Raw genomic sequence first — 27,505 nt, 5'->3', positions numbered from 1 at the left:
AGGAAAGAATGGGAAATAGAGGAGATAAGGATCAGTGGATGATGTGCAGCCCCCTGAAATTTAGGAGCTGCACTGTGAATGCAAAGCAACACAATGGATTTGAATTATGGTAATGAATAGTCATGTGCAAGTATCCTCTCATGCAGAACACCCTTCTTGCAGCCACTCTCAACCTTATGTCCTTTGGAACTACAATGGGATGACCTCTGGAACGTCTCCTTTTCCTTTACGTGGTATGACTATCACTTCTATTATGTCCAAACACCTGCTCTGAGCAAGCCACTGAAATAAAGGTCAATCATGTCAATCCCTCATTCTACCCAAAATTTTTATCTACTCTCAAAATCCTGGTTGAAAAGAAGATGCACCAAAGCAATTGAAGAAAAAAATTCAGCTAACTATAGGTGGCCTGCAGCAAGAACCCCATGTTTCTTCCTCAGCCTATGATGATGAAGCATGCAATAAATACAAAACAAATGTCAGCAAATACAAATCTGGCTTCAAAGGCCAATAGCAGGAAACTAACCTCCTATCCAAATGAAAGGCATGCCTTATAGTCCCTTGCAAAGGCCATCAGATGCAATTTTTGCTCCTTTGCACTCCCACTTCTTTCTCTCTCATCTAGATGGTACCATTACTACAGCACTCAAAAACAAAGCTGACTTCCTAGCATCAATCTTTTCCTCCAACTCCTGCATAGATAACCAAGGCAAATGACCTTGTACCATATCAGCAACCAAGCACCATATGGCTCCTGTGGTTTTTCAGCCAAAACAAAGAGACATACAACATGAACATTGAAAAATCTTCTGGTCTTGATAGCATCTTTACAACTGTACTGGAACATTGTGTGCTCCAGAGCTAACACCTGTCCTTTATTGTCTTCACAATCTTTTTTCAGCTGGCATTTATTGCAGCACATGGAAATAATTACATATTCAACAAAAAAAAAAAAAAGAAGATTAAAAACTACCATCCAACTACTGACAACTGCCATTACCTCAATTTCTCCAAAATCATGGAGAAAGTAATCAACATCAACCTTTCTACTATCTAAAGGCTCACCAGTTAATCAGCAACCAACAGTATGGATTCCACCAATCTAGATACACTGCTGACCTTTGGGCTGATGACACGACCACAGATACATCTTATGGAAAGGTTCAGAGAAATGTGATAGTGTCAGGGATGGATTTAAGGTTGATGTGACCTCTATGTTAGAACTTTAAGAGCCCTCCTCTACTGAGTAAACTTGAGGTTTAATAGCTTTTTGGAGGTCTTTGTAACGATGCAAGGCTCTTAAAGTAGAGGATTGTCTGGCTTATGCGTAATTCTGGCAATGGCTGTCGCTCTTGACATTTCTGGGGCTTTTGATTATGTTTGGCATCAAGGCCTACTAAACAAACTTCATTCCTTCAGTCTCTTTCTGGTCATTCACTGCATATCACAGTGGATGGCACCCTCTACTCATCATCTGCCACCAATGCAGAAGTGCCTCATGACTGTTCTATTGCCTCTTTTTCCTATACATAAATAACCTACTCTCAATCACCTCTAATACTATCCACAGCTTTGCTTCATTCATCCTACTTTCAACAAACCATGTAGTGCACAAACATCCCAAAGCTTCAAGATCATATACAACTAATAAATTGAACACTGATCTCCATACCATCCTTCAATGGGATGAGGATAATGTCACCTTCAATGCAACCAAAATACAGTCTTGCCTTTTCTCTCAGAGCTTATGTTCCCTTACTCTCAGTAATACCCAAATCACCAGATATCTGGTAATTTATACACAATTCAGCTCATAGGTGATTCCACTCTCACTTCAACTTCTATCAAGCAGATACACTGTTTTAGCTTTATTTCTTTTCTACAGGTACTTCCATAGCCCTACTCCAGGAAACTGGCAGTTTCTCTTCTTCCTCATTCCTTCCATCTATCTCTGCTCTCTAGAACAGCTTTCGTCATTAGGTATTTCTCAACAACTTTAACTTTTCAATGAAAATATCAACAGATTTCTCCTCACACACAGCTAATGTGTTAATGATTTCTCTACCCTATATGTATGGAATAATTATAAAAAATGCAAATTCTTAATCAAATATAAAATAGGTTTTTTGGACTAAAAACTCAGGCAATACATATTAAATATATATATATATATATATATATTTCAGAACACACACAATTTACAGACAAAAATACTGTCGATGATGATGATGTGCAGTAGATGCCATTGATGATAGTAGGGTCATATTAGGAGAATTAAGTAGTAGTGGAGAGGGCGAGATGTATTTAGAAAAGCAGAGTAGTGTCCTCTCGCAATGAGTCCTTGGACTCCCTGGAAGTGTCAGGTAATAAGAATAATATTAGTGGAAAGGATCTTCACAAATGGCAAATGAAAAGAAAACCTGACTTTTTTTTTTTTTTTCAAGTATCATTAGCATCATTTAAAATATCTTAAAATATACTGCTGATGCATTGATAAGTCTGCAACAAAAAAAAGGCAATTAATGCTGAACAAGAAAGCAAAAATGTGTCCACTACAGCATAATCCAAATCAGTGAAAAATCATTACTACAATCATTTAGTATTTTCAACTTGGTGTTGTGTTCTGACCATACTATTGGTAATTGTGTTGACCTCAGCTCAACATCATAATTTTATTAAATAGCATGACTCTTTTCATTATTATTTGTATTTTACTTTTCCACTTAATCAATTTCAAACTCCATTAACTTCCTTCCCTAAAATATATATTTTTTTAGTTTCTGGTTACAGAAAAGGAAAAATGAATCTGTTTACAATTCACGAAATTAGCTGAAATCATTTTTAACGAATTTAGAATTCTGAAATGTAAAAAAAAAAAAAAAATCATTTCCTAAGTAGAGCTCTTGACATAATACACATAATCCAACTATTTAATATTATGAAAACACTTGGAACTAATAACTTTGTTATCTTTAATATGGGTGTAATGAAATGTAAGTTACACAAACCGTCAGATCAGCAATTACACAACATTCTGTAATACAAAATTATATATTAATTAACGCCATGAAGACGGTTGAACTCATTTACATTCACTGTACACAAATTAGCGGTCAATACTCCAAGTAAATGACATATACTGACAGTTTGAGTTCAAAACCGGGCACCGAATTAAAAAAAAAAAAAGGATACTACTATGTATATACATATTTAACTTGCATACTAATAGTGCAAGGATATACAACATTCGCAGTTTTAGCTTTATACCACTAGCCGATTAATAATTAACATGCCTGAACTTTTTTTCTTGTCCCATGTCCACTTGTTTGCCTGTGGTGGGCAGCCATGCTGGATCACGGTTGCGTTGAATAAACGAATTGCCTCCCTAAATATTTATGTGTCATTCCCCCTATAATTCCTATATTGCATTAAAGTGATTTCCCCCTATTTCTTGACATGGTTTTGCGAATTTAGTCATCACTAATTTATCTGGCCAAATAAAAAATATTTAAAATAAAGAGAAAAAAGAAATACTATTTTTTTCCGATGAAGACCAAATGAAGAAATTTCCTTCATTGTGTCCTGAATTAACTTTCCTTTCCCATAATCCATGTTGTTACTTGCTCTTTTAATTACAGGTGGAAAAAACTGATTGTGCTTCACAGAATAAAGTAAATGTCTCGATGGCTAAAATGTTTTTTTCCCATACCTAGGAAAGACCGAGGACAAAATTATGCTTGCAGAGAAAGGAACTTTATTAGATGCTTTCAAGCAAGATCCTCATCTGATCTTAGCCAGGTAAGGAAAAAGGTTTCCTCGTGGAACTTTTTTTTTTATTGTTTGTTTTGTTTTACTTGTTCAAAAAGCTGGCCTGGTTGACCAAGTGATTACCGTCTCTGCTCTCCATCCTCTGGGCTCCAGGCTGTGCGTTCGGTTCCCACTACGAGCTTGGATATTTGTGAAAGCTTTTAGATGTGGATGACTTACATTACTATCACGTGACCACACCACCTACTAAAGGCTAAATTCTGCATTCGCACAGTCTCTTTCCTACAGTGGAACAGTGGTCACCTTTGACCATTAAACTTTCCCTTCATACAGTACTTTTTAACACCTGTTAGACATCCAACCATCCATGCTGCCAGCCTGTTTTTCACCATCATCCTCATTCATTCTGGTCTCTGTAATAAAACAAAAATTAAAAAAAAAAACTTCGGCGTGACATTCTGTTGAATAATTTTGCAAGGTGCAGTAATGTTATATTACTTTCACTTCCATGTCCAACTCAGTTACCAGTATCTCGTAAAACAAGATTAGATTGCTAAGACTTGCACTTTAAACAAGCCAATGTTTTCCGATTATAAAGGATAGCATTCGTCACGCATATTTCTGTATATCAAACCTAAAAAATAATACGTTAATCACCCCTTTAGAGATATTATTTGCTCTAAAACTAGCTGATTTTATCTTAGCATGCACACCACTCTTGTCAAATGGAATCGCACCTTTCTACTTCGAGAATCTTCTTTTCTTAAAAAACAATAGAAGGACCACAACCAATACATTGTCCATTCCCTAAACAAACTTGCCAACATACTGTCTAATCAAACTATTATCTATGTACAAATCTTTTGCAATATCTTTAATACTTCTAGCTTAAGCCAGCGTTAGTAGGGTGACAGTGTCACAGTTATTTCTTTCTATATCTTTGGGGTCTGTTACAGCCAACGTTACTAATGCAGGGTTAAAAAAAATCAGCTAACGCATTTATTACCCTATATGAAGTATGCCAGGCCGTTTTAGACTTATCTAACTTTAGGAGACTAAGCGGGCAGTCAATCTCCACTGGTAGCCATCAGAGATAACTGGTCCAAAACTATCACTAATTATACACAGCATCAGTCAAGAGACTCAGCTGACAAGTGCCGCCATATCGCAGTCACTAATCCTACGTAATTCTTAATTCCATACCCTAATCCAACTTACCTAGGTGTTACACTAGACAGAACCTTAAATTATAAGCGACACTTAGAGAAGACAGCAGCTAAAACTCAAACATGTAATAATATTGTATTCTGCGCCGATTAACATAATCTCGATGAGGACAAATCCATAAGGATTGCGCACCTCTGCACTAGCACTTTGCTTGTCGACAGCCGTGTTTGGGAAAGATCATAACATGTCAAAGGTATTGACAAGGTTCTTCATGAAACATGCCGGCACGTTACCGGCTGTCTGAAGCCTACAATATATATATATCAGCAAAAAAAATCAGCTAACGCATTTTTATTCCCATATATAGGGAGTTGGCGAGGCCATTTTAGCCCTATCTAACTTTTGGAGACTAAGTGAGCAGTTCAATCTCCACTGGTACCCAATCAGAGATAGCTGACCCAAGGCTATCACTAATTAAGTGGAACTCAGTGAAGAGAGACGGCTCAACAAGTGCCGCTATCTCGTGGTCCCTAACCCCACCCTTATTGAATGTCTGAAATAATGTGGATTCTACAGCCGATTTTCTTGAGTTTACGGGAGGAAAAACCCACTTGTCTGTGCCAGAGATCGACTAACTCGGTCGAAAAAAGGCTTAAAAAAATCTCTTCTAGTCGCCGACTTCTATGGATTCCCCCGTGTTCTCTCCCCACCTTCCATATAACGAAAATCTTCATCAGTTGATATCCTATAACATCCATTCCAAAGTTTACAGACCTCTATCATATCACCCCTCTTTCTCCTGTTGACCACAGTCTGCAATCCACATACTCGCAATCTGTCATCATAACTAAATTCCATAATCTGGTAATCTTTGTAACTCTTCTTTGCACCTTTTCCACAGCATCTTTATACCCTTGGTACCCAGGAGTATGAAATCTGTGCATAGTAATCCAGGTGTGGTCTTATCAAAGCCTTATGAGGGGGCAAAATTACTTCCTCATCTTCACATATCAAGGTTCGCTTCAACATAGCAATTATTCTCTGAGTTGCATTTGCAACTTTTGTTATGTGACCTTTGAACTTTAAAAGTTCAAAGGTCACATAAGATCCCTTGCTTCTTCAGTTTCTTATAGCATAGCCACGCTAATATATTATGCAGCTGGAATTCTAATCACACCAAAGTGCATAACTTTACACTTATTAACATTAAACTGATAGCCATTTTCGTTTGCCCAGATTTCCAGTCTATTCAAATCACTTTGTAATTGCTGAATATTAGTAGCATCCCTAATTGCCCTGCCTATCTTCACATCATCAGCAAACAATTTCAAATCTGATGATAGATCCTGCTTGATATCATTAAAGTATGGATTGGACAATAATGGCCCAAGGACTGAACCCTGGGGTACACCACTGGTTTCCTTAAATCTGGCAGATTCAAACCCACTGTATACCACTTTTTGATATCTGTCTGTCAACCATCCTCTGATCCAAGTGAATTGATTATATTCCAATCCCATATTCTACAGTTTCCGCAACATCCTGTAGTGTGGTATCCCATCAAATGCTTAGAAAAATCCAACATTATCATAGTGCATCCATTCCCTTTATCCAACTGGGCCGTAACATTGTTATAAAATATGAGCAAATTGCTAAAACATGACCTTCCTTTAGTAAACCCATGTTGTTCCCTGCAGAGTATAGCATATTCTACCAATTTCTGTATGCGAGTTCTTACCAACTTCTCTAAAATCTTCACTACCACACCAGAGATAATGATAGATCGGTAGTTAGACACATCAATTTTTGCACCACCCTTGTGCAAATCATACATTCCTTCCATTCCTGAGCTAAGACTCAAATTATACAAATGTGTGAAAGACCTAGCCAATTCAACTGAACATTCCTTTAGCAAAGGGCTGATATTCCATCTGTCCCTATTGACAAATTCTTATCTAGGTTATGCAAGAGCTCTTCAACCTCATTTTCATGAACCTCTAACTTTTCATCTAGCATAGCAGTAGCACTGTGCACCATGCTACTTACACCTGGTTGATATATCTTAGCAAAGTGAGCACTCATTAACTGAACAACCTCCTTAGCTTCCGACACTCGTGTACCATCTGCATTTAATAAAGTTGTTCTTCGTGGTAAAATAGCCATATTCTTTACATAGATCCTTCTGATGCTATGAGCAAATCCAACACTCTTTGATGCTGCTTGGGAAAGTTGTCTCTTAACAATTCAGTAAATTCCTGTTCTTTCTTATCATGAGATTTCTCTTCTACTCAATCAATGTTTGGAAAATTAAAATCACCCATAATGATCATTTGCTTGGTACTCAACTGAGCCACCAGATCTGTAGCAACATCTCACTATATATTTCATTCTGTTTACTTCCACTTCACACCAGATAGACTCAAACTCACCGCTACATGAGACATTGTTACCATCATTGTTTCTTGTATTTCTACCCTAAATGGACTTAAGTTATCTGATATCATTAGTAGCACTCCTCCTCCTCCTCCTCTCCTGTCTTCTGTCATTGCTAAAAATAGTATATCCGTTACACTCATTCCCACTTACGATATCTAATTCTGATAGCCTGGTTTCACTAATGCCAACAATCTTAGGCCACATCATATTCAAGAAAGCAACAAACTTAACTGCTTTGTTTCTAATACTCCTGGAATTTGTGTATAGACTATAAATTACGACCTATCCTATTCTTATAATTAGATATACAATCTATTTGGTCTTGTTCTAGAATTTTCTCCTTTCTCTCTCCAGATATCTTTAAAAGGTCCGAACCCAAAGCATATTTTTTCCACTCCTTCGCAACATACATAACCATGTTCAAAGGCATTCAGATCTTTATCGTGTTTGTATACAATAGCTGAACTTTCACACACATTTTCCCCATTCCTCCCTTGATGATCTAGTTTCCCTGACTCTCTAGATTGGGTCTCATACCAAAAAGTAATTTCTCCAGGTTTCTGATGCCAAATGAATTCAAGTGCAGGCCATCATGCTTATACAAATCTTCTCTGCCATCAAACACACCCCACACATCTAAAATTGCACATCCACATCTTCTACCTAGCCTGCGCGTGAAATCATTTGCTATCATCGCCCTCCTTCTTAACTCAGTATTACCATATCTAGATAGTAATCCTACAATTTTTACTCTTTCATATTTCTTTCTCGCTTCTTCCAACAGACTTTTCATATCTTCTATCATACTATGTTTGTTGCCACTTAAATTATTAGTACCTACTAGCACTACCATTGCTTTTACATTTCGTTTTTGGTTTTCAATTACGTGTCATATTTTTAATTTTTGCTCCCGGAAAATAGAAGTGGTGACACCCTCGGCAAGCGCAAATTTTTAAATTGAGTCATCGCACCATATTACCTCTTTTTTCTTAGATATTAACTGACTTACCTTGTTGTTATTAATATTTTGATTTCCACGTTCAGTTTTTCCTTCTGTTCTTGTCCTCGTCTCTTTTCTTATCCTGTCGAAGTTTAGACAAACGTTTTCCCACCTTTTACAATTCCCTGGTAGATTTCCTAATAATTTCTTTTAACCGAGCTATTTCTCATGTCAACGTATCTCAGATAAATTATTATCATCACTGCAACAGTGGTTTTCTTCAGGGCAAACGCTTTCCTCAGTAGCAACAACTTTAGCTTTAGTCACTGCCTTGTTACAACAAGTTTTTGGTGCCATTTTTAAGAGTAGTAAAAACTAATAATATTTCTGAAATTATGTTATAAAATGCTTTAGTACAATAACTACACTAAAAACTACAATAATACACTAAAAATGCACAATTAAATCTAAGAAAACACTCTATAAATCTACAAAAATCACAAATCTCGAGCGCCATGACAGTACGCCTTTTCACCTGCTAGCCTCGACACCAGACTGACATATTCTCCCCTGATATATATATATATATATATATATATATATATATATATATATATATATATATATATATATATACTGTATATATATATATATATATATATATATATATATATAGACATATATATATATATATATATATATATATATATAGACATATATATATATATATATATATATATATAGACATATATATATATATATATATATATATATATATATATATATATATAGACATATATATATATATATATATATATATATTTATAAAAATAAATTTAACTGACTAGAACCCGAGAAAGTATAACAAAAACCTTTAATACATCACAACTAGTTTCATCGGTGATCCGACTTCTTCAGGTGAGAAATAAAAACATAAGACATAAAATAACACGGTAAAAAATGAACTTTACAGCTTAATAAAAAGCAGAATAATAACAGTCATATTTGAATAGGTGACCGCGTGCTACCGTTGGCATGAGTAGAATGTGTGCGACAGCTAATTTTTGAGCGCCAGTACTGGATTACTGCGCTATGGGAATCGGGTAAATTGTAGCTAAGATTATTGTTTAAATGTGAAGGATCCAGAACTATTTCTTTTGATTCGATGATTCTTCTTTCGAATTCATCCTTGCAAATATATAAATTAGTAGTGCGTTCCCAATCAACTTGATGTGGCTGTTCTTCAAGGTTAGAGTTTGCCGAGAAAAGGACATGACTGGAAAGGGCGCTCGCTCGTGCTCTACTGTAGGAGATGTCACGTCTATGTTCCTCAAGACGAAGTGAAACAGATTTGTCTGTCTGGCCAAAATAAGGTCGACCACAGTTGCACAAAACTTTATAAACACCAGGAAAATGCAGATGGTTGTGTTTTGGTTTTGGTCGACTCAGAAAAGAACGAAGTTTTGGCAGCGTAGTATAGTCGGTCTTTATGTTGAATTTTTTCAGAATCTTAGCTAGTTTCGGGGTAAGAGTGCTGATAAAAGGCAACTGTATATGAGTGATTGGGTTGGAGTCATCTTCTTGTCGAGGATGTTGGCGTGGTCTCAAGCGTTTAGTGATGTTACGAGACGAATATCCATTATTTAAGAAGGTGTTTTTCAGGAAGTTAAGCTCTGTTTGAAGGTCTTCTTCTGTGGAAATGAGACATCTTGCTCGATGGGCGAGGGTGGAGATGATGCCCAGTTTCTGAGGTGGGAAGTGATGAGAAGAACCATGTAAATATCTATCAGTGTGGGTGGTTTTTCGAAAAATTGAAAATTTAAGACAGTCAGGAAATCTACTGATCTTTAGATCCAAGAAGGGGAGAACGCCGTTAACCTCTAGTTCAGATGTGAATTTAATGTTTTGATGTTGGTTATTTAAATGGTTTAGGAAGTTTTGCAGTTCCTCTAAACTATGTCCCCAAATAAGGAAGACGTCATCGATGTAACGTAACCACAGTTTAGGTTTCAAAGTAGCTGAGGAAATAGCTTTCTCTTCAAAATCTTCTAGAAAAAAATTAGCTAAGACTGGAGATAGAGGGCTGCCCATAGCTAAACCGCTAGTTTGTTTGTATATTTTCTCTTCGTAGCAGAAATAGCCGGAATTGATGCAGTGAGTTAGAAGAGCGAACACTTTTTTAGAAACCTTGTCCTTAAGAAGACTCAGAACTTCATCTGTAGGAACATTCGTAAACAAAGATACGATGTCAAAACTCACCATTCTGTCCGAGTCTAAAAGATTCAAATTTTTTATTTTTGAGATGAAATCTTCAGAGTTTTTGATGAAGGAAGAAGAATTGCCAACTAAATGTTTTAAAGAAGCTGCAAGATATTTAGACAGATTGTATGTAGGTGAGTCAATCCCTTCCACAATAGGTCTTAAAGGGGTGTCAACCTTATGGATCTTAGGCAAGCCGTACAACCGAGGAATGAGGGGATGGAGAGAGCGGAGAGATAGTCTTGTATGTCTAGGAAGTTCAGAAGTTGATTTCAGAAGATTGTTTGTACGGTTTTGAAGTTCTCTTGTGGGATCACTTTCTAGCATAGAATACGTATTAGAACTTAACAAGTTGTTCATCTTACAACGGTAGTCAGCTTTGTCTAAGATTACAGTTGCATTCCCTTTATCAGCAGGTAGGATAATAATGTCATTGTTGTTACGAAGTTGGTGTATTGCTTTCCTTTCTGTCGGCGATAGATTATCTGTAGGACGACGACTGTTGTTAATGGTAAAGATGGCTTCGATCCTAAGTAGATTCGCAGTTTGTTTTGGTAATTGTCCAGCTGCCTTCTCAACTTTCGTAAGAAAGAGTTCTTTAGGAATGAAGGTCGGAGAAGGAACGAAGTTAAGGCCCTTTGAGAGCACACTAAGTTCTGCAGGAGAAAGTGTGTGAGAGGATTTGTTAATCACAACATTTTTTAAATTTTGTGAGTTGATATTGGATTGGCGAGTTTGTTCCTGTTTGAGTTGGTTGAATTTTCTGATAAGAATTAATTTGTTGGAGAGTTGCGATCTAGAAGCACGGAGAGAGCTCGTGTTTTTAATATCAATCCAGAACCTGTTGTCTAAAGATGAGTTTAAGTTATTTTCTAAAGAATCTCTTTTGCGGAACAAAGAAGCTAATGTGGACTTGGTATCTGCGATTCTTTCATATAATAAATCAAGTTTAGCCTTGTGATAGATATTATGAGCACGTTTAGTGCGAATCAATTCTTTGAAATCTAAAAACTTTGGGATGACAGAGTGAAATTTGCATCTTTTCAGAAAAACTAACCTATTAATAAAAAGTCCAATTTTTACCAGAGTTTTTTCATAATCCTTGATAAGATGTACATTAACCTCGTCAGAAGGTAGATAAATATTGTTGAAATTAGGATTTACTCGGGATGTATACATTTATAAAAATAAATTTAACTGACTAGAACCCGAGAAAGTATAACAAAAACCTTTAATACATCACAACTAGTTTCATCGGTGATCCGACTTCTTCAGGTGAGAAATAAAAACATAAGACATAAAATAACACGGTAAAAAATGAACTTTACAGCTTAATAAAAAGCAGAATAATAACAGTCATATTTGAATAGGTGACCGCGTGCTACCGTTGGCATGAGTAGAATGTGTGCGACAGCTAATTTTTGAGCGCCAGTACTGGATTACTGCGCTATGGGAATCGGGTAAATTGTAGCTAAGATTATTGTTTAAATGTGAAGGATCCAGAACTATTTCTTTTGATTCGATGATTCTTCTTTCGAATTCATCCTTGCAAATATATAAATTAGTAGTGCGTTCCCAATCAACTTGATGTGGCTGTTCTTCAAGGTTAGAGTTTGCCGAGAAAAGGACATGACTGGAAAGGGCGCTCGCTCGTGCTCTACTGTAGGAGATGTCACGTCTATGTTCCTCAAGACGAAGTGAAACAGATTTGTCTGTCTGGCCAAAATAAGGTCGACCACAGTTGCACAAAACTTTATAAACACCAGGAAAATGCAGATGGTTGTGTTTTGGTTTTGGTCGACTCAGAAAAGAACGAAGTTTTGGCAGCGTAGTATAGTCGGTCTTTATGTTGAATTTTTTCAGAATCTTAGCTAGTTTCGGGGTAAGAGTGCTGATAAAAGGCAACTGTATATGAGTGATTGGGTTGGAGTCATCTTCTTGTCGAGGATGTTGGCGTGGTCTCAAGCGTTTAGTGATGTTACGAGACGAATATCCATTATTTAAGAAGGTGTTTTTCAGGAAGTTAAGCTCTGTTTGAAGGTCTTCTTCTGTGGAAATGAGACATCTTGCTCGATGGGCGAGGGTGGAGATGATGCCCAGTTTCTGAGGTGGGAAGTGATGAGAAGAACCATGTAAATATCTATCAGTGTGGGTGGTTTTTCGAAAAATTGAAAATTTAAGACAGTCAGGAAATCTACTGATCTTTAGATCCAAGAAGGGGAGAACGCCGTTAACCTCTAGTTCAGATGTGAATTTAATGTTTTGATGTTGGTTATAAAGTTTATAAAGTTTATAAAGTTTTGTGCAACTGTGGTCGACCTTATTTTGGCCAGACAGACAAATCTGTTTCACTTCGTCTTGAGGAACATAGACGTGACATCTCCTACAGTAGAGCACGAGCGAGCGCCCTTTCCAGTCATGTCCTTTTCTCGGCAAACTCTAACCTTGAAGAACAGCCACATCAAGTTGATTGGGAACGCACTACTAATTTATATATTTGCAAGGATGAATTCGAAAGAAGAATCATCGAATCAAAAGAAATAGTTCTGGATCCTTCACATTTAAACAATAATCTTAGCTACAATTTACCCGATTCCCATAGCGCAGTAATCCAGTACTGGCGCTCAAAAATTAGCTGTCGCACACATTCTACTCATGCCAACGGTAGCACGCGGTCACCTATTCAAATATGACTGTTATTATTCTGCTTTTTATTAAGCTGTAAAGTTCATTTTTTACCGTGTTATTTTATGTCTTATGTTTTTATTTCTCACCTGAAGAAGTCGGATCACCGATGAAACTAGTTGTGATGTATTAAAGGTTTTTGTTATACTTTCTCGGGTTCTAGTCAGTTAAATTTATTTTTATAAATGTATACATCCCGAGTAAATCCTAATTTCAACAATATTTATCTACCTTCTGACGAGGTTAATGTACATCTTATCAAGGATTATGAAAAAACTCTGGTAAAAATTGGACTTTTTATTAATAGGTTAGTTTTTCTGAAAAGATGCAAATTTCACTCTGTCATCCCAAAGTTTTTAGATTTCAAAGAATTGATTCGCACTAAACGTGCTCATAATATCTATCACAAGGCTAAACTTGATTTATTATATGAAAGAATCGCAGATACCAAGTCCACATTAGCTTCTTTGTTCCGCAAAAGAGATTCTTTAGAAAATAACTTAAACTCATCTTTAGACAACAGGTTCTGGATTGATATTAAAAACACGAGCTCTCTCCGTGCTTCTAGATCGCAACTCTCCAACAAATTAATTCTTATCAGAAAATTCAACCAACTCAAACAGGAACAAACTCGCCAATCCAATATCAACTCACAAAATTTAAAAAATGTTGTGATTAACAAATCCTCTCACACACTTTCTCCTGCAGAACTTAGTGTGCTCTCAAAGGGCCTTAACTTCGTTCCTTCTCCGACCTTCATTCCTAAAGAACTCTTTCTTACGAAAGTTGAGAAGGCAGCTGGACAATTACCAAAACAAACTGCGAATCTACTTAGGATCGAAGCCATCTTTACCATTAACAACAGTCGTCGTCCTACAGATAATCTATCGCCGACAGAAAGGAAAGCAATACACCAACTTCGTAACAACAATGACATTATTATCCTACCTGCTGATAAAGGGAATGCAACTGTAATCTTAGACAAAGCTGACTACCGTTGTAAGATGAACAACTTGTTAAGTTCTAATACGTATTCTATGCTAGAAAGTGATCCCACAAGAGAACTTCAAAACCGTACAAACAATCTTCTGAAATCAACTTCTGAACTTCCTAGACATACAAGACTATCTCTCCGCTCTCTCCATCCCCTCATTCCTCGGTTGTACGGCTTGCCTAAGATCCATAAGGTTGACACCCCTTTAAGACCTATTGTGGAAGGGATTGACTCACCTACATACAATCTGTCTAAATATCTTGCAGCTTCTTTAAAACATTTAGTTGGCAATTCTTCTTCCTTCATCAAAAACTCTGAAGATTTCATCTCAAAAATAAAAAATTTGAATCTTTTAGACTCGGACAGAATGGTGAGTTTTGACATCGTATCTTTGTTTACGAATGTTCCTACAGATGAAGTTCTGAGTCTTCTTAAGGACAAGGTTTCTAAAAAAGTGTTCGCTCTTCTAACTCACTGCATCAATTCCGGCTATTTCTGCTACGAAGAGAAAATATACAAACAAACTAGCGGTTTAGCTATGGGCAGCCCTCTATCTCCAGTCTTAGCTAATTTTTTTCTAGAAGATTTTGAAGAGAAAGCTATTTCCTCAGCTACTTTGAAACCTAAACAGTGGTTACGTTACATCGATGACGTCTTCCTTATTTGGGGACATAGTTTAGAGGAACTGCAAAACTTCCTAAACCATTTAAATAACCAACATCAAAACATTAAATTCACATCTGAACTAGAGGTTAACGGCGTTCTCCCCTTCTTGGATCTAAAGATCAGTAGATTTCCTGACTGTCTTAAATTTTCAATTTTTCGAAAAACCACCCACACTGATAGATATTTACATGGTTCTTCTCATCACTTCCCACCTCAGAAACTGGGCATCATCTCCACCCTCGCCCATCGAGCAAGATGTCTCATTTCCACAGAAGAAGACCTTCAAACAGAGCTTAACTTCCTGAAAAACACCTTCTTAAATAATGGATATTCGTCTCGTAACATCACTAAACGCTTGAGACCACGCCAACATCCTCGACAAGAAGATGACTCCAACCCAATCACTCATATACAGTTGCCTTTTATCAGCACTCTTACCCCGAAACTAGCTAAGATTCTGAAAAAATTCAACATAAAGACCGACTATACTACGCTGCCAAAACTTCGTTCTTTTCTGAGTCGACCAAAACCAAAACACAACCATCTGCATTTTCCTGGTGTTTATAAAGTTTTGTGCAACTGTGGTCGACCTTATTTTGGCCAGACAGACAAATCTGTTTCACTTCGTCTTGAGGAACATAGACGTGACATCTCCTACAGTAGAGCACGAGCGAGCGCCCTTTCCAGTCATGTCCTTTTCTCGGCAAACTCTAACCTTGAAGAACAGCCACATCAAGTTGATTGGGAACGCACTACTAATTTATATATTTGCAAGGATGAATTCGAAAGAAGAATCATCGAATCAAAAGAAATAGTTCTGGATCCTTCACATTTAAACAATAATCTTAGCTACAATTTACCCGATTCCCATAGCGCAGTAATCCAGTACTGGCGCTCAAAAATTAGCTGTCGCACACATTCTACTCATGCCAACGGTAGCACGCGGTCACCTATTCAAATATGACTGTTATTATTCTGCTTTTTATTAAGCTGTAAAGTTCATTTTTTACCGTGTTATTTTATGTCTTATGTTTTTATTTCTCACCTGAAGAAGTCGGATCACCGATGAAACTAGTTGTGATGTATTAAAGGTTTTTGTTATACTTTCTCGGGTTCTAGTCAGTTAAATTTATTTTTATAAATGTATACATCCCGAGTAAATCCTAATTTCAACAATATATATATATATATATATATATATATATATATATATATATATATATATATATATATATATATATATATATATATACTGTATATATATATATATATATATATATATATATAGACATAGATATATATATATATAAATATATAGATATATATATATATATAAACTGTAAATTGCGTATGTTCTGAAGGGCCGATTTGTCTGTATGTGGGATGAAAAACCCGAGTTTCCGGGAGAAAAAACTCTGCCAACTCCGTATGTGATCGGCTAACTCACCTTCGATTGAAATCGTCCAGATAAAGATTCCTTCCGTCACGACGAGAATCGAACAGGCATATTCCAATCGAAGGGCGAATGTAACGTCGTTCTTCCAATTGCGCTACGGAGGCGCTTAAAGTCTAGGAATAAGATGTTATTGAGCTATTAAAGCTCTGATCATGGAAGGAGGGTAACAGCAATGTTTTCACCATGCTTCATTCAGTATTCCATACATCTAGGATTTTTCTTTTTATATTCTTTAGTTGCATATTATTAATCCATATAACTTCGCGATTTTTTCCATGTCTGTGAAAATCCAGTCCAATATCAGTCCCTTCGAGTACACTTTAACTATTTCTTATGTAATACTTACTCCTTTAATCTGCAATATCTCCTTTTAGTCAATAACCCCATCTACTTACTTGCATTATAGTTCTGCATATACCTGTGTATTCTCTTTTAACTAAAGCCCCCTACATCTTCAGCTACCCTCCATGAGATAACCCTATGATCATTGTCCACTTGGAGGAGAGGTTTCCATCTCATTTAATGACATATACTAACACTATTACTAAATTCATATGCATGTTCGATGTTTATCACATGTTCCTTGGGTCAACTGTCCTTGAATTTTTATAATTTGAATATCACCCACCAAAGGTTATAAACCTATAGTACATTAGTATAGCTGCCGTAGGTGGGTAAACAGTTAAAATAATCTAGAAAAATGGGACTTTTCAAGCTACTTTAGCCAACAAATAAATGAGGTGGAGATCTGTCACCTGCCAATGAAATTCCATCAAAACACGTAAACACCTGCAGTTGCTTTTAAAGTTAACTTTTCCCACCTACTGGTACGCATGTACCAGTAGATAGGAAAAGGTAGTTTTAAAATAGCAATAATAATTGTAATTATCATCTGTGTAAACATTACTAGATATACATCGCCACTGAATTCGACACCTTTATCAGATGTACGTAAAAGTCACTTACTCACTGTCTATGCAAAATACTCGGTCTAGTGCATAACTACATGTTCTAGGCAACTACTAAAGAATGTTGCTAGTCACTAAACGTCAGTAGTGTCGATCATAATGGGGAAAACAAAGGATCTTTAGGAGTTTCATAAAGAGCTTATTGTGGGTGCTCGTCTGGCTAGTGCTACAATTTTAAAAATAGCAGAGCTGTTTTCTCAAAACGTTTTTCTAAAGGGAAGATATCCCGGGTGTTTAATCAATGGCAAAATAATCCACATTACCTCTCTATAAGGCATAAATATGGTCTTAAAAAGGTCTGTCAGAAAATGATCTCCGTCATCCGAGAAGAAGACTTGTACCGACAAACAGGACTTCCTGTGTGCAGCAGTTGACTGAAGCATTTATTGAAAGCTGTTCTTGATCTACTGTATAGTCACCGAACTATGCGCAGAGAATTGAAGAGAAACAGTATTGGCAGTCGCATGCCCATACGAAAAATAAAAGTTTCGATTCAGTGGCCGGAATGTGTATCAACGACAATGATCAACATTATCATCCGTTTCGCTGGTATGTAGGCTAACATCCTACCATGCAGCTTTAGAAATCGGATCAGACATATTTGTGCCATTTGTGTATTAGCTGCAGGAATAAGAGCTAACAGAATTGTTAGCTCTTATCTGCGTGGCCCTGACGGGAATAGAATATAGGTCTTTTTTAACCAAAGAACATCGTCAATAACCACTGAGCTACGAAAGCCCCGCTCACAGTTTTCGTATCCCAATCGGTACCCACGAATTCTACTTATTCCTCTTGAAGTAGGTAGGATTCATCTTAGTCTTAAGTTTATTTTTTCTTTTTTTTTTTGGATATTAAAAGGCAGTAGGAGTTACCTCTCACCACTACCGAAGTTGAGTTCATTTCCACCATGTGTTAAATACAGACAATATTTTCTGATACACTCTAGTGGTATATATTTAAAAAAAAAATGATTTTCGGAAGAAAACCGTACTTTTTTGCGCATATATCAACCAACACTGGAACGGGATAAAAAGCTTCCATAAAGTGTTTTTCTAATCGATAACAGGAATAGATCCTGTCATGATATATTTCCTCTCTGGACCTTGAGTGATTTCTGGACCTTGAGTGATGACAGTTACATGATGCCATGTCGACCATGCAATACTATGTAGGATATGTTAAAACTTATTTTATTTTTAAGTATATGTTTTTTGGGGGAGACGCGGAAAAAACTTCAGTTTGATTATTGATATAGGTAGCCTCTTGATAACTCCATAACGCTGAATCCCAGAGGAAATGTCGTTCTGTATTCGATTCTAATCGCCGACTAGAGGCATTTTGTAGGACTTTTCTCGGTAGAATTTCAAGTTTTGGATTTGAATAGGATTTCTTCTTTCAGAAACTCCAGTGTTTAATTCCAAAAATCAGACATCGACCCAGTGATGTAGCTAGAGCTTTTGCCGTCGGGGGCGGTCCCTGAGTTCCCCCCCCTCAATACACACCAAAAATACTACAAAAAGTCAAAACGAAGTATAGGGAAATAAATAATTTTAATTTCAACATCCGAAAATGTTATTTTTCTTGCTTTTCTGTTAGAAAAATCGTCGATGACATTGGCGAAATCTATTTCGTAGTAATGTAGGTAATTCTTAATCAATTTTGTTTAGAAAAACTCCTCTCACAACTAGCAACACTTATAACGATTGTGAGGAAAATTCGCAGCAGTATTACAATATATGGAACTGAGTTCTCGAGACTGTATTTTAGAATTAACTGGAAAAATTCAAAAAGGTTCAAAGTGCCGTCAAGGGCGCCCCCCCCCCCCTAGCTACGCCTCTGAATCGACCATAGAATTTAATAATCAATAAAAGAATATCAATTTTGGGCAAGGAACAAGAGATGATGGGGAATTGTCTGCATAGCTTCTGATCACCTGTCAATCATAGTGGTGGTTAGAAATGAACTAAAAAAATCAATTAACGCCTTTTACTCTTTTATATGGAGTAGGTGATTCCATTTCAGTCCTGTTTATCTTTTGACGACTCTGGGACTGGAACAGCTCAATTTCCACCGGTAGCCAAGCAGAAATAGCTAATCCTAGACTATTACTAATTATAAGTGGAAGCTAATGAAGAGACGACTGACCAGTGTCACATTCCCTAACCCTGACTTATTGTCTGAAATAATGTTGGGTCTATTGTTAATTTTCTTGAGTTTACGGGACAAAAAACCCGAATTTCTGACAGAAAGAACTCCTTTCGCCATGCAGAGGTCGAGTAAATAAGGAAGCGGCAGAAGAAATGCTAGTTCCTCTAGTCGACGACTAGACTCGAACCTAGCCCATTCTTCTAGCAGCCCAGCTCAGAGAATGAAAACGTCACTTCTCAGTGAGCTGTGTAGGCCTCATAGAAATGAACTCCATTATTCAAAAATGATAAACGATGGCTCTTCTTGGCGATCTTCCAACAACGGCTCTTGCTACTGTGGTCGGACAGTAAATGTTGTGATGCAAGATGAACAGTTTATCTATTTAAGATAAATAATTTTTTTATGCGCTGTTATTATTGCATATATACTATTTATCACCCACAAAAGAGAAATTGCAGTAAATATGGACAAAAATGGCTACTGAATATCATACTCACATTATATCAAGCAGAGAATTGAATTCTGAACAAGACAGATTAGGGTGGGAAGTCATTAGTCTTAAATTGTTGTTTATACATGGTTACTGATTAAGGATCAAAGGGTAAAGAAAGCAGCTAACACATTTTATTTCCTTACAGGGAGTGGGAAAAGCCATTTTAACCTTATTTCTCCTTTGAACACTGAGGGGAAAGTTCAGTCTCCACTGATACTCAATCAGAGATAGCTGGCCTAAGACTATCACTAATTACAAGCGGCATCTAATGAACCGACGACTGACAAGTGTCGCATCTACAGGTCTCTAACCCCAATAAAATATGTCATTGTCCTAATAATATCATGTGTTCTACTTGAGTTTATGCTACGAAAAACTCAAGAAAAAGCCGCTTGTTTTCAAGTTTCCAAGAAAAAGCCGCTTGCCTGTGCCAGAGATCGACTAACTCAGGAATCACTCGAAGAAAGGCTTAGAAAATGTTCCTTTAGTCAGCTACACTCGGGCGGCCTAGCACAGAGGATGCAAACGTATCTTCCACTGAGATATAGTCCAAAAATAGATGAAAGAACCCTCGACACTTGTATGCATGTCAGAAGAAGGCGATTCCATTCCGATAATAAGGTAATCAATGCGTTTCGTGGGATGGGTGTTTATTATTACACGTCAGAAAATTACCTTTTCTTTTAAACATTCTAGTTTTTTAAGTGGTAACTATTTTGCTTGTATAACAGTTGGAAAATTGTACGTCCAAAACACTGATTTCGCATGATGGTGACGAATTCGTACATTGAATTATTCCTTTTTACCCTTCAACATGAACTGACTCTTTTTGGAACTGTTCCAGCTAGGGTTCTCGCAACTGCGGACAGACTATACACAGGTCTTCAGTAAAGAACTATCAGCAATTAAAGTTTTAGTGAAATTTAAAATTATAGTTAATACGAATAAAGGTGACATATACCAATTATAGAACAATTTACAAATGCTTATTAGTGTTAGAAGGATTGTTATGATTACTTCTACAACCAATTTATTATTTTATTGTCATTTCAAAACAATGCTTTTTTTTCCAAAAGATGCAAAGTAAAATTTATGCATGTTCTTAGCAATAAGGTTGGCAAGTTTGCAAATGGAAGATTTTCTACCTTACAAAAAGAAAGTAATTTGAAATTATAACTTTCCACCCATATTCTGTGGAACTAGCAAGCTGATGTACGGTTTTGTATATTAGCTTTCTAGTACAAAGTTTTGTATAGTGAACAAAATAAAGTATGAGGCAATAAGGGATTAAGATGTGCGAATAGAGGTTGTCATTATTAAAGGTGGATAGAATAGTAAGCAAGCACCCCCACTTTCAAGGCATGCTTACAGAGGTCATTCATTAATTGTGATAAGAAATTTCTGGATTTTAGGTAAAGAAATTCAGCACTAGAAAATCCGATCACCGGAGAAATGTTTTCTGATTTTTTTTTATTTCATTACTGGACTTGATTTTATCGGTTTTTTCTCTTTTTAATCTTGTAGAGAAAGTGCAAGATATAAGATTTAAATTACTAACTAATTTATTAATTAAATAAATTTCCAAAATAGGTGGTTGTGCAGCCCTGTGAAAATGACATATGCATCCACCATAGTGCTAGGTCGCCCGAAAAAAGATTTCATAAACTCAAATCCACACCCAAGAATTAAAGAAAAATTACTAGCAAGACCATTACAGATCACTGATATCCTGAGACACATCGTTTGTACATGAGAGCAGTTGTATATTTGAAATTTATCAGCATTCCCAGCACCATTTATGACTGAGTGCTACAGTTAGAATATTTTTTTAATGCGAATTTCCACTTATGAAAGGTTGTAAACCTATTGCATATTTTGTGCCAAAAGTGGGCTAAGAAATAAGAAAATTTTGACATCTTAACCAAATAGGATACTTATTTGAGTCACTTGAAGCCTCCAGTGAGCATTGAACGTTATAGTATTTATCGCTTGCTGGGAAACGAAAATTGTCCACCACCTAAAAATCTTCGAAAAACGTTCACCCCCGCAGTGAAATTCGAATCCACCACTTCCTACTTAAGGATTGCACACGTTATCCATTCAACCAACAAACCAAAACTGAATAAAGTATTCCGAGGAGGACTGTTTTCAACAGACCAGAAAGTGTTCCAGAAACAAACAACCTTGCATCAGAATTGAGGTTAAGCTGTGTATTCCTAATTTGAGGATTGTATTTGTGGGTTACTTGAAGCATGAGAAATGAACGTCTTTCCAAAAGCTCAAGTCAATGAAGTCCTTGCTCAACCATTGAGGAATGTGCACATCTTTACCTTTCTACCAAAAATGATCGATCTATCGCCAATTGTGTCTGGAGATTAAGTCTAAAGAGTGTTATTTTTCCGCCTCGAAAAGAAGCATTTAATGCTGCATGAAGTCACTTGGCCAATGTCAGAACATTTCAAGACTAACTAGAAAGATAGTGATGTCAGAGGAGTGGGCATGCGCTTCAAAAGTATTGCTTTACAGGAATTAATCACACAGGTGCGAATGAACTGATGTATCGTAGGTTTTCTCTTACAAGATATTTATAAAATTTATTCTTTGTGTTTCACCAAGTTAAAACAAAAAAAAAAAAAGACAGTGTAGCAAGAGGAATACCACTAGAGGACCTAGCTCTCATCTATGTGCTTGACGCAGACATAGGATATCATCATACACTGTTCAATGATATCTGAAGTCATTTTTGTATTGCAGCAAATGAATTTAAAATTGTCTTAGAATTGAGTATTGTAGATATTTCCTTAATTTCATTCCTAACATAATTTTGTGTCATTTTGTCACTATGGATAGTCGAAGTGAAATCGAGGTATATCAATACATCTAAAATTCCATTGAATTTCATCCATCTGAGTATGGTTTTAATGTGATTTAGAATCATTTTTAAAGAAAAATGGTCCGATAAAGCTGAAAACTAACCCATTTTAATAAATAAAACCGAATCTTCTTCTTCTTCTACGCGTTATTCCCGCTTCCTATGCAGGGTCCGCGTGTTACTTTAGATGCGACTTCTTGTTAGTACTACTCTCAACCGACCCGTCGCCTGGTCTGCCGCTGGGGGGGATATATATTTTTGACTGTAGAGGCGTATGTTCACGGGGCCGGTTTGCATGTTTGCGGGATGAAAAACGCCAGATAAACTGGCGGAAAAAACCCTACTGACCGCGCCCAAGACCGGCTAACTTGGCTATGCCTGAGGAAGATCCTCAAATTCCTCACGTCTACAACGGGAATCGAACCTGGGACACTGCTTCCCCACGCATATGGTTGCGAAGCGCAAAGCCCCTAGGCTAACCGCGCGGTCCTATAAATAAAACCGAATGTAAATAAAAAAAAAAACACTCGGCCCCAGCGGATCTATCATATGCATACTAACAAAATAAATCTATTAACAAATGTTTAAGTATTTTCAGAAACGTATCTAAAATAAAATTTCAATCAACTGTTGTTCTTGATTTTGTCGGAAGCAATTTATATTTTTTATTATGTGGAAAAGTAAAAATATAGATTCAGTGTAAATCAGACTTTTTTTTATTTTAGTTGTTACTAAGCAAGAGGGATTTGATACTGCCCTATGTGAACGGCTGTGTAAAGCGTGTAATCCTATTGGACAATTACTATCTTTACATTTCATTCATCTTTCATTTTATATTTTAGTAGTGTATAAAAGTATATTTCAAAATTATTTTTAATGGCTGTAAAACTAAAAAAAAAAAAAAGTTTTGCGATATTGATATATAATGTAACCTGTGTATAGTACCGCCATCTATTGACAAGTATCATTATTAGGATAACGATTTCATTTCTAAGGAAACCTAGGACTTGTACTAGGATAACGATTTCATTATCCTAGTACATAATCCTAGGACTAGACATAATCCTAGTACAAGGACTTTTCATTATCCTTGTACTAGGACTAGACGATCATTATCCTAGGACTTGTACATTAAATAATTGCGTTTTTTTAATGTTAATAACAGGACTTGTGGGACTGCTGAAATCTTAGAAAAACTGAAAACGTAATCATCTAATTCCTTCTAGAAATCTATTGAAAGATTGGAAAGATTTGGTTGGTGTAAAAAAAACAACTAATTTTTCAGTTATTAGGGAGAATAAAATAATTAAGAATAGTTAAGTAGAAAGGGCGCAATATTTAAGAATATTTATTCTTCTAACCGTTCACTATGTTTCTGTTCTGCGCATTTATATTTTTTTATCTGAACTAATTCAGAAGGTGACGTATTTCAGTTATTGAATACACGTACATTTTGAAAATACTGCACTTTTCCTGCATAATAAAGACATCGTGTATGCTGCTGTCGTTTGCAGAGCTAGTTTAAGATCATAGGTGTACTTTTCAGTAATTATATTACAGAAAATGATAATAAAATTACGTAAATGCTATCATAATGATGTAAATCAGCATAAGTAAATCTGCTGCTTCAATACTAGTCTTTACCTTTTCCTCCAATATTATTTCATGACACTAAGAAATTTTAAATTTTATATCGTCTTTTTTTTTTACTGAAAAAAAAAAAAAATATATATATATATATATATATGGATGCTCCCAAAGTGAAGTGCGTAATTAATTACTTTACTTGCGAACCGTTCAAAAGTAAATTGTAATCAGAAATATCATGTCGTTAAGAACCAACTCAACACGCTAACAACCTCAGCTATGCAGACGATATAGTATTAATAGACTCATCTTTAGCCAAGGCGCAACAACACTTTGACAAACTATGCCAAGCTGCAAAAATATTTGTATTTGAATTGATAGTTAACTGAAAATAAATTAAAATACTCACAAATATAGTACAACGTTCCATCATGACAGAACACGACCAACCTTTAGAAAAAGTAGAAGACTTCCAATACTTAGGTTCAAATAATAAATAATACTGTAAATGACTTAATATTAAGAAAATATAAAGCTCTCAATCAACACAGGAATCTATGAAATATATCGAAATCCCTTCATTGTCTTGGAAACAAAAATTAGGCTTTACAAAGCAACCTCTGAGGCTATCTTCTTATATGGTTGAGAAACATGGAACAAAAAAGCAATAAAAACCATTCATAACTTTAATATAACCTGATTAAGACAGTTATTCTTGAAAGGATCATATTCGTAATTCCGGTATTTTAGAAGAGGCAAACGAAAATTCTTGAGTGAAACACAACGCAAGACGTCAACTTGATTGGCTTGGACATCAACTGAGACATCCTCCTTCTCCATAATTTGACATCTTAGTTTATACGCCCCCTTAAATGAACAAAGACGAAGAGAAAGACCTACTAAACAATTCTGGCAGTATATTAACACTTTCATTGCCAAGCTGAAAATTGGAATTTCGTGTGGTGGCCAATTTTTTTTTTTTTTTTAATTTAGTTAGCGACGTCCACGCGATAACGCGTGATCGGCCGTTTGGTGAGGATTTGCATCGCGCGATATCGCGTGATTGGCAATGCACATGGTAACCTCCTTATCAGCACAGATATATATATACAGTATATATACAGTATATATATATATATATATATAGAGAGAGAGAGAGAGAGAGAGAGAGAGATTCCTTTGATACGACATGACGTTCAGACAGGAAAAGAAAAGAAGAAGCCTTCATTCTCACCTGCAAATGTACAACAAAGTGAAGTTTAAAATTCAGCGAGATTTTAACATTTGAGCAGTTAAAAGAATTATTCACAATAAAAAAAAGTATTTCATTGAACAATGAAAAAAATTTTGGTACAAAAGTATACACTGAAGGAAGAATATACTGTATAATTACAATAAAGTTCAAATTTTTCTTCTCTTTGTCCTAGGTTCGCAACTATCATATTCTTTCCTATCAGTTTCTTTGAAAAGAGAAATGATAAGAACGAAATCGTGCGCAGATCTCGTCTCCTGGTTTCCGTTGTGATGCTGATATATTGGAAAGAGTGTCCCGGCGGTTAGCTGAGTGGCTTTGCGCTTCACAACCATATGCCTGGGGAAGGAGTGTTCTGGGTTCGATTCCCGTCGACGACTTGAGGAGCTTAAGGATCTTCCTCGGCCATAACCAAGTTAGCCGGTCTTGGACGTGGACAGCAGGGTTTTTCCGCCAGTTTATCTGGGGTTTGTAATCCCACAAGCAGGCAAACCGGACCCGTGAAAACACACACGGATTACAGTCGGGAATACTGACCCAGTCATAGGCCTGATTCATCAGCTATGCTGGTTCCGGAGTCCGGATAAAATTTGGAGGGACTGAGATGGTGCCGTAACTCCCGGAAAGGGGACTCACGGCCGTGTATCATCATACGATTATTATTATTATTATCTGCAGTCTACAAATTCTCAATCTGTCTTCATAATCAGTATTCCACAGTCCTGATATCATTTTCCTTTGCACTCTTTCCAATAATAATAATAATAATAATCGTATGATGATACACGGCCGTGAATCCCCTTTCCGGGAGTTACGGCACCATCTCAGTCCCCCATATTTTATCCGGCTTAAGGAGTTAAGGATCATCTTCAGTTAGCCGGTCTTGAGCGTTTTTCATCCCGCAAGCAGGCCAACCGGCCCCGTGGACACGCAAGGATACAGCCAGGAATACTTAGAAGCATAGGGCTGACCTTCTTATCCTCGTATTTCGGTTACGAAATCCAAGCATGCTTGGAAGGTTGTGAGCCTTAAAGGCCTGTTAAAGCCATTAAAACAGGAGAAAGAGGGGTGGGGTGGGGGGATATGATTGAGACTTAAAAACTTTTGAAAGGGTCATACAGGATTTCAATTGATGGAATTTTTCATTTTATGGACGGTGAGAAAAGGACAAGAGGGCATCCTTGGAAGCTGAGAATGAAGGCTGCTAAGAAGGGGGTGAGGTCTTGTGTTTTCTTTCAGAGGATGGTGCATGATTGGAGTGGATTGTCATTGGGGTTGTGAGTGCAAGCAGTGTGAATGAATTCAAGAATAAGTATGATAGCTGGTGCGTGTAATATATGGCTTCCTTCAATGAGTCCCTGACTCTCTGGAGGTGTCTTATAATAATGATGATTACACTGAGTTCACTTTGTATTAGTAATATTCTACGCGATGACAAAGTACCACGTGATATCAACCTCACGTGCGGCTACTATAAATAGGTACACCTATCTTCTGTACGTGATTCACTAAACGTTTGCCAGTAATGGGGAAATGTGGCGACGCAAGCCAGTTTAACCGTAGGCAAGTAGATGGGACCCTGAGTCAGGTGCCAGTATTTCGGAAACAGCCGCACTTGTTGGTTGCTTCCCTACTACTGTATCAAGGGTGTACCGGACTGGATTAACCATGAACAGCCAGCCCAGCAGAAAGGGCTCATACTGATCAGCAATGCGTGGTTAATCCTAGAGGTGAGCGTTGGGTGTCATGACTTGCATCTCTTAACAAGGACATCCAGCAGTCACACAGCTCATCCACTAGTACAACAGCCGAGC

The 27,505-nt window shown here is 36.7% G+C and overlaps 2 protein-coding genes across 2 annotated transcripts in view; one reads left to right on the top strand and one right to left on the bottom strand.

The window, feature by feature from the left end:
* The window catches only part of LOC150106895 (WD repeat-containing protein 48), a 216,875-nt gene extending 213,528 nt beyond the window's left edge, over positions 1 to 3,347 (bottom strand). Inside the window, exon 1 of the mRNA XM_090392799.1 lies at positions 3,294 to 3,347. Within this exon, the coding sequence (XP_090248925.1) occupies positions 3,294 to 3,347 (54 nt within the window). The remainder of the gene's footprint in view (positions 1 to 3,293) is intronic.
* Positions 3,348 to 3,733: 386 nt separating this feature from the next.
* The window catches only part of LOC150106894 (immunomodulatory peroxidase-like), a 177,346-nt gene continuing 153,574 nt past the window's right edge, over positions 3,734 to 27,505 (top strand). Inside the window, exon 1 of the mRNA XM_090393499.1 lies at positions 3,734 to 3,798. Within this exon, the coding sequence (XP_090249625.1) occupies positions 3,734 to 3,798 (65 nt within the window). The remainder of the gene's footprint in view (positions 3,799 to 27,505) is intronic.

This window comes from Typopeltis vanoorti, chromosome 5, assembly GCF_054136105.1.
Source record: "Typopeltis vanoorti isolate ZY-2024b chromosome 5, IOZ_Tvanoo_1.0, whole genome shotgun sequence".
Classification (NCBI taxonomy): Eukaryota; Metazoa; Arthropoda; class Arachnida; order Uropygi; family Thelyphonidae; genus Typopeltis; species Typopeltis vanoorti.
This window is presented reverse-complemented; position numbering and strand designations above follow the sequence as displayed.